The 9096-nt window shown below is 38.5% G+C and overlaps 1 protein-coding gene across 1 annotated transcript; it reads right to left on the minus strand.

Moving 5' to 3' along the window:
- Positions 1-1216: 1216 nt before the first annotated feature.
- Positions 1217-8793, minus strand: tmem106a (transmembrane protein 106A). The gene is made up of 7 exons (XM_053341725.1): positions 8629-8793; positions 8200-8263; positions 7813-7966; positions 5533-5673; positions 5404-5447; positions 5225-5278; positions 1217-1334 (listed from the first exon to the last, which is right to left on the minus strand). Exons 1-7 carry the CDS (start codon positions 8732-8734, stop codon positions 1226-1228), a joined length of 672 nt encoding a protein of 223 aa, XP_053197700.1. The 5' UTR covers positions 8735-8793; the 3' UTR covers positions 1217-1225.
- Between the last annotated feature and the right edge of the window lie 303 nt (positions 8794-9096).

Here is a 9096-nt window from a genome sequence, read left to right on the forward strand (position 1 = left end):
AACTTCCTGTTTACACAATATGTGACACCTTAACAAAAAACAATAAGCTCTTTCCAAAAAAAGTGCTGAGTTGTGAAATTAGTTTTTAAAATGAAATTTACACGTCTTAAAATGTAAATATACACAGTTGTCACATTTAGCCTGTTTAGCATGTTTCACACAATTTTAACGAGACCATCTGGCTTACAATACAGATTTACAGGCAGATCAAAGAAGAGCAGAGAGCGTCGACGCTAATGGCGCTTTTCCACTACACAGTTCCAGCACGACTCGACTCGGGATAGTACCTGGTACCTGGTGCGTTTTTAGTACCTGCTCTGCTGAGGTTCCAAGCGAGCCGAGCCGATACTAAATGTGACGTCAACAGACTGCCGGCCGCTGATTGGTCAGAAGAGTTGCCGCTGGAAGAGTCATGAGCCGTCCCACACAAGAATCAAACCCGCCATTTTTAAATACCGGCAACAGCGTTACAGCCATACGGCTCAATTTTGTTGATTTGTGTGTGACAGAAAGACACATACAGCGGCAGGAAGAAAGGAAGGAAGGAAAGATGGAAGAAAGGGAGGAAGGACAGAGGGAGGGAAGGAAGGAAGGAAGGAAGGAAGGAAGGAAGGAAGGAAAGATGGAAGACAGGGAGGAAGGAAGGACAGACAAACAGAAGGAAGGACAGAGGGAAGCAAGGAAGGAAGGAAGGACAGAGGGAAGGAAGGAAGGAAGGAAGGACAGAGGGAAGGAAGGACAGAGAGAAGGAAGGAAGGAAGCTTTGTGTGTGACAGAAAGCCACATACAGCAGCAAGTACACCATCGTCTCCATGTCCTCCGTTGTTTATCTGTTTGTGTCGCGTATAAAACAAAGTCACGGCAGTATCGCATATCCGTTGCTATGACGATCCTGCCCACGTTAAGTAGGTACTTCTTTGAAATGGAAAAGGTCGTTCCTGGAACCAAGTCGAGGCGGGTCGAGTAGTGGAAAAGCGCCATAAGTCGATACTTTAAGAGTCTTGGAAGCGTCTGTATTGTAATTTTAAGAGTGTAGTGACTGATCGTAACGTATGCTAAAACCACATACAGGATAATATATAGAATAATAATAATAAGATGCATTCTCTCTCACAGTAGTTATTATCATTCACAGTCCCCCATGCAGAAGGATATGAGGGGCGCCGTGCCTCCAGAATATTCATCATTTCACTTTTTGGTGTTTTTCATGTAGATTTCATCATCATCATCTGACAGGATGTGGGGAAGTGGAGTTGGTGCCACAGTCGATGTACTCGAAGGTGTCCAGAGACAGCTGCTCCGTGTGAGACAGGTACGAGATGTTCATGGTCATTCTGTGGCGGGAGAGAAAAAAAGATAACAGTGTGAATATAGGATGTGAAGTTTAGAAGATGCATTAATCAATATTTTTTAAGCTTTGTGTCGTCCTCCTGGGTCAAATTGACCCCGTCTGTTTTGACTGTTCCTTCCTTCTTTCCTTCCTTCCTTCCTTCCTTCCTTTCCTTCCTCCCTCTTTCTTTCCTTCCTTGCTTTGCTTCCTCCCTCCTTCCTTTCCTTCCTTCTTACTTCCTCCCTCCTTTCCTTCCCTTCCTCCCTCCCTCCTTCCTTCCTTCCTTCCTTCCTTCCTTCCTCCCTCCTTTCCTTCCTTCCTCCCTCTCATCCTTCCTTGACTCGAGGACAACACTCGCTCGCAGTGATAAACCCACAGAGATTTATCAACCTAATCTGCAGTTCCTCTCAGCTCTTATTCAAGCTCTTTTTATCTCCACTTTCATCACACTTGTGTTCAGCCGCAGCTTTTTTTTAGTTAAAAAAAAAAATCTCTGATACAGCGGACAGCAGAACACAAACTTAGTCCACTAATATTACCGTATCTGAATTTAAAAAATTAAAATTAAAAAAAAGATAATTGTTCTGTAACTGTTTGTTTGTTGTCAGTCGTAGTTTGGGTTAGGGTTAGGGTCTCTGCTTATATAACTGTGTGTTTTATATTGTAACTGACACATTAGTTTCTTCATTTTAGGCTGCAAAGTCACACCTGACCAGAGACAAAGGATGAAAACTAGCAATGGGGCTTATTCTCTAATTCTGGCATATTTACAGTAATGTTTAATAAGGTGTACTGTCCCTGACAAATAAAATAAAATAACATAACATAACATAACATAAAATAAAATATAAAGTATAATAAAATAAAATAAAATAAAATGCAACACAATACAATACAATACAATACAATAAAATAAAATATAATATTAATATAATATAATATAATATAATAAAATAAAAACTATGTCTATATCAATCTATGAGGTGGAGTTGTGGAGCAGTCGGGATATGGAGTTAAAACAAAGTACACATGTGAATCAGTTCAAAAAATGCAAATATATATATATATATATATATATATATATATATATATATATATATGAGTTAATGGAAGAGTAGAAGTCTACACTTCCTGCTTCTTTTCAAAATCGGTTTTAATTCTGTTAATTCTGTTTGAAATAAATAAATTAAATTAAATTCAACTGATCACTGTAGCTGAGTTTAGTTGGTAACAAACCAAAGAAAAATATGTGAATGTTACTTTTACTTGTTTAAGGTTATGTAAATCACTTCCTTTTTTTTTAACCAAGTGCTGTAAGGTTTTAGTTTTACTTCTGTTTCATGCCATCTGGCTGGTTTTACATGGGATTCTCCGACTGGCTAATTTATATGTTCTATATGTGAGGAGCCAACTCAGCGCTTGTGCAATATCTAAATAAACATTATTATTATTATTATTATTATTATTATTATTATTATTATTATTATTATTATTATTATTATTATTATTATTATTATTATGAAATGTGTCAGGTGGCAAAATACACTAAATGAATGCTGATGTTTGCTGTGTGTCGGCTGGCTGTGTAAATAACTAACACATTGCTAACATGTTAACCCTCACATAGCGTTCATATTCTCAAATGATTAATGAAGCCTCATCAGTCTCAGGTTAATGTGTGATTAATCCTTAAGGAAGCTTTTAGAGAGCAGAGATACTTTTACTCTTAAGTTTTTTCTGCTTTTGGTTAATAGATAATCAAACCTTTACAGTCACACCTATGTTACATAGAAAAGGGGAACATGATGAGTTCAATGACTTATATTAAAATGTGAGGAATGCAAAAGTAATTTATGGGTGTTGTATGTATACAAATGATCATAAGAAGTTGAAATATTTCCATTTTTGTATATTCTGGGTCACATTAGGAGAAGTTGTTAAATTTAAGGCTATAAAAGAAAAAGGATTAGGGTTAGGGTTAGAGTATTAAAAGTATTTTTGGTGTTTTTACTGCTCTCAAATTTCAAATTGGGTCAAATTTGGGCCTGAACAGTATGTGCATGATCCAAAAAGACCAAATAATGAATTAAATGCATCTTTTTTTAAACATAAAGTGTGTTTTTGTATATTCTGGGTCACATTAGGAGAAGTTGTCACATTTAAGACTAAAAGAAAAATTATATATAGTATTTTGGTGTTTTTATTGCACTTAAATGTCAAAATGGATCAAATTTGGGCCTGAACAATATGTGCAGGTTAAGCATGATCCAAAAAGATCAAACAATGAATTAAATGCGTCTTTTTTCACCACAAGAGTAAACAGTGTGCAGGTTAAGCATGATCCAAAACAATGAATTAATGCATCTTTTTTTAAACCTTTTTTTTCTAATCACAAGTATAAACATAAAGTGTGTGTCGTTCTGTCTCTCACAATGAGAAATGTGACAATGTGTACTCCCAGGTGTTGCATTGTATGACTTCAAAACGAGGAACCAAAATTAGTCTGTGGCAAATACGGTTTGCAACTGAAAACAGGAAACTTTATATTGTGGCTGGTTTTTGTTGCATGCAGAGTCACGTATATGACACCGCAAACACATGCACAACGACACTCATTCCAGTCACTGACACATGAGCAATGAGCTGAGCTGGCAATGTGATTGAGGAAATACTAAAGAGCTCGAGTTTGAACCAGAACAAAGAGATCAGAGCACATTACCCCAGTTCTAAAGTCTTTACACTGACTAACCCTAACCCTGGTCTACAAATTACTGAGTGGTTTAGGTCCAGAATACATGAATGACATAAAGCCAGTAGAGCTCTGAGATCTACTGACTCAGGTCAGATAGTCGAGCCCAGAGTTCAGACTAAACATGATGAAGCAGCTTTTACACAACTGGAACAAACTACCAGCAGAACTGAAATCATTTTTAAATCCAGGTTAAAAACTCTTCTCTTCTCCTGAGCTGCTGATGATTGAACTCTTTTAACCTTCCTGTCGTCCTCCCGGGTCAAATTGACCCTGTCTGTTTTGACTGTTCCTTCCTTCCTTCCTTCCTTCCTTCCTTCCGTCTGTCCTCCCTCCCTCCTTCCTTCCTTCCCTCCTAGGTTCCTTCTTCCCTCCTTTCCTTCCTTCTTTCCTTCATTCCCTCCTTCCTTACCTCCTTCCTTCCCTCCTTTCTTTTCTTCCTTCTTCCTCCTTTCCTTTCTTCCTTCCTCCCTCCTTTCCTTTCTTCCTTCCTCCCTCCTTCCCTCCCTTCCTTCCTCCCTCCCTTCCTTCCTTCCTTGACTCCAGGACAACAGGAGGGTTAAAGCACTTTACATTTGAATCTTTCATTTGCACTCTATGTCCTTTTAATGATTTTAAAGCTAATCATTATTTTATGCTGCAATCTTATATTTAATGCTCTATTCTAGCATTTTATTTCTCTCTTTCTATTTTTCTGTACTTTGTTTTTATTATTAGTGTGAGGAGGATGGGGGGAAGGGGGGTTAATTGTATGTTTTAATGTTTCTGTTTTATGTAAAGCACATTGAGTTGCCATTGTGTATGAAATGCGCTATATAAATAAAACTGCCTTGCCTAAAGTACGTCTAACTGAAGCTGAAACAAGTAGCATCATAAAGCATTCGTAAAGACAGAAAAAATAAGAAAAAGTGTTTTTTTTTTTTTTTGTGATTCGCTGGAATCTAAAAACAGAACTGAACTACATGTACTTTTTTGCGCTATCTAAAAAGTACATTTCTGATTTTAAAGATTTGACTTAAGACCCCTTTTGAAGATAATCTATTCTGTGGTTTTGGTTGTGGACTGCACAGAAGTGATGCATTTAACACCCTAGTAGGCTGGAGATATGCTAACGCGACCGCTTTCAGATTGAGATTGACACTTACTGCAGCTCCAGAAATAACGTGTGAATCTTGATAGAGGTCGACTTGCAGTAAGTGCTGGAAGAGATGAAGCGGTTGATTGACTGATTATGCACGAATAAACAATAATGATGGACATATGATATCTCTCTGCTGGAAACTGTGATGTGCTGACAACAAATTAAGGATCAGTTGAAACTTACTTTAAGCCTTTATCTGAAATAGGCAGGTCGATTTGAATGGTGTACTGCAAAAGATCCAAAAAAAAAAAAGGGAACAAGTTAATTGAGGAAAACCATATCGATTTATTTGACTTTTATTGTGAAACTCACCGATTTCATTGAGCGGGATTGGAGGGCGGTCATGTTGGATATCTTGGTTTTACCCACGACTATATCAGACACTAGACCTTGAACGGTGAAGTCGGAGATCTGAACTGGGACAAAGTTCTCGTTGGTGATGTTGATGAGGTTCTGTAAGAGAGGTTGGAAACATGCAGCTGGTCAGGTGACTGTTCCTTCCTTCCTTCCTTCCTTCCTTCCTTCCTTCCATCCATCTGTCCTTCCTCCCTCCCTCCTTCTCTCTTTCTTTCCTCCCTTCCTTCTTTCCTTCCTCCACCCCCCTTTCTTCCTTCTTTCCTTCCCTACCTTCCTCCCTTCCTTCTTTCCTCTGTCCTTCTTCCCTCCCTTCCTCGTTTCCTTTCTCCCTCCCTCCCCCTTCTTCCTTTCCTCCCTCCCACCTTCCTTCCTTCTTTCCTTCCTCCCTCCCTCCCTCCCTCCTTTTCTTCCTTCTTCCTTTCTCCCTTCCTTCCTCCCTCCCTCCTTTCCTCCCTCCTTTTCTTCCTCCCTTCCTTGACTCGAGGACAACAGGAAAAAAAAGAAAAAGCAGGCTCAGGGAACTTTGTCCTCTATATAATAACAGTGACTGTCATGTGAAAGCAATTCAGACGGCTCCTTTGACAGGTGAAGGCAAAAGATCATGAAGTTCAGGTAGAGAGATGGAAGATTTAAAACAGCTTTGTAATGGAATACTGTATATATATATATATATATATATATACACACATATGCTAGTCTATAAATTACTCACCAGTCTCTGACCTAATTATATTGTTTGTATGATTGTAGAATATACACTAAGTCAGCTTGTAGTAACTAATTTACTGATTATCTTGCTGTAAATGTGCCACAATGTTGGTCACTTCAGTCAAATCTAAATTAAATACTCCTCTCTTATTTTCTGTTTTTAGCTCCTGGTCTACGAGGTACTGAAGGGTCCCCTCTCAGGATTACTGTGTGCAACCATCCACTGTATAAAAGAAATGGACGTAACATCCGTGACGTCACCCATTGGTTTGTGGACTGCTGCTCGGAAGCCAATACTTTCGAATCTGGGCGGCGCCATCTTGAAAATTTCAGGTGCATGCTGGGAAAAATAAAAACACGGATTCTACTTATATGGGCATGAAGCGGGGCCATGGGTGGAGCGGGAGGTTGCTATGGTTGCGAGGGCTGGACCTCGAGGACATTGGTCAATCAACCTGTCAATCAGGACGTAGCCACGCCCTAATGCATACCCTGCTTTATCGTCAAATATAAAATCAGGGAGGCCAAAATGTCCCAAATGAACATCATACTGCATTGAAGAAGGCTTTAAACTAGCGATTGAGACCATAAACACATTTTGAAAACGTTTACTGAGGTTAGAAATCAAGTGAGAAGTTGGCGAATTCTCCATTGACTTGTATAGAGACGGTCGCCCCCTGGTGGCCTTTTGATAGAATGCAGCTCTAAGTTACTTCCTGTGTGCAACCAAAAACTGCCGACAGAGCTTTTAGTGTTTATACAGCTGAAGCTTGTGACGTCCCACCCGCTGAACTGAGGTTTAGACGAACACTCCCACTTTTTATTTAATTTAGCTTTTAAATAGTGTTGTGCATGTGTGGGCATTTATGTTATATTATATATATATTATATTTCTAATGTTCTATCACTATGTAAAGTGTAAATATGTCATTGCTTTTATATGATATTGTGCTACAACACTAACAAAACTTGAACTTTGACTCATTCCTCGACTTCACTTCCTTTATTAAAACGTCTTACAGCACTGTCACTGCAATTAAACTGTATTTCTTATCTATTATGTTTTGCCTACTTTGTGTTGTATTTTATTTTCCTTGTCATTTTGTTTTTAAATGCACTATTATTTCCCTTATGTGAGCACACAGAATTGCCTTGCCTGTATGAATACTCTGTATATATACACAGTATTTTAAGAATACTGCACACATTTGACATTAATTTCACCATTATAGTCTCTTGATCTCAGGGTAACTTTTCTTTTTTGAGAGATTTCTGCCCAAATTTGCAGCACAGTTACTCATAATATGAAACAAAACAACAGAAAATAAAACATAAAAAGATAAAACACTATAACAAGATATGGGAGATATATATGTGACTACTATTCTCGGTATATTTGGTTGCACTGGAGATTTGTAATATGCTATCAAATGGAAGTTAAACTGTGAACACTGTACCATAGTTTCTTTTGGTTTCTCATACCTGCCGATACTTATCATTATTATTATTATTATTATTATTACTCACCGTGACTTTCATATCAACTGTATCCGGGCTGAAGTAGACCATGACTGACAGCACAGACACAGGCGTTAGGGTGATGCTCCGGGGGAAGAGGAAGAAGAGGATCAGACAGCAGAGGAAGAGACACAAAGCCATGGAGACACACACATAGAGCTTCCTGAAACACAACAAAAAAACATGTTATATGTAATAAATACTAATATATCTGTGTGCTTGTATGAACATAAATGTACTCAGACTAATAAATAATAAATCTGACACCCAATTATGTTTAAACAGAGCAGCTTTAGACAAATGTTAAACACACACACACACAAACATTCTGCATATTGAATATCTTTAAAAGTGCTCTATAAATAAAATGTACTATTATTATTACATATCCCTTACGTGCGTCTGGGTTTCAGCCTTATATCATTACAGGGTATCACGGCAACCAGCTGGTCTTGATGGCCTGCGAATACAGACAGACAGACAGACAGACAGACAGACAGACAGACAGAAAGGAGGAAACAGTTTCGTTTTTACCGCAAAAAATGACTTAACAGAATGGGTTACACACACACATATTTGTACCTTTCAGTCTGACTTAGTTCCTCTATTGCTGAATGTGAAATAAGACAGGTATTTGTGGATGAAGAATGGTGTAAAACAGTTTTTTTTAACAGTTGAATAAAGCTGGAAGATTAAATTCAAAGACTAAAAAGGACAAATTGTGAATATATTAAATAGATAAAGGTGAAGAAGTTGCTTAACAGTCAAACAGTCAAACAGTCAAATGAGTGAAAATGGTTCATCCAGACATTTAAAACCACCAACCTCGTGGAATCCGCCCGGTGCCTCTACAAGTGGGGCAGGTATCTGAGGAGTTAGGGTTAATGGCACCATATGGAGGAAAATGCTTCAGTGTCCTCTCCTTCTCCATCCCTTTTATCAGATCTGGATCAGGAGCCCCTGTGGTTTTGCTGTTGAGCCCCGGTGTGACCATGACTCTCTCACTCTCTCACTCTCTCTCTCTCTCTCTCTCTGTATCTCGAGTCCAGTCTAAAGGAGAAGAGAAACAAACCGATAAAGTCCCTGAAATCTACCAAATCACCAAAGCATCAAATCGAGAGCTATATTTAAGTCCGTACACTTCAGCGTCTCTTTCTTCTTCTCTTCTTCCTGACGAGGCTTTCGAGAGCTAACTACCAGAGTCTTGTGCTGTGACCTGTAATGTCAAACCTCCCTTTTCTCACAAACCTTTACTTTACATGACCAATAAAAGCTTTATTCTTGTGCTACATG

Source organism: Scomber japonicus, chromosome 20, assembly GCF_027409825.1.
Source record: "Scomber japonicus isolate fScoJap1 chromosome 20, fScoJap1.pri, whole genome shotgun sequence".
Classification (NCBI taxonomy): domain Eukaryota; kingdom Metazoa; phylum Chordata; class Actinopteri; order Scombriformes; family Scombridae; genus Scomber; species Scomber japonicus.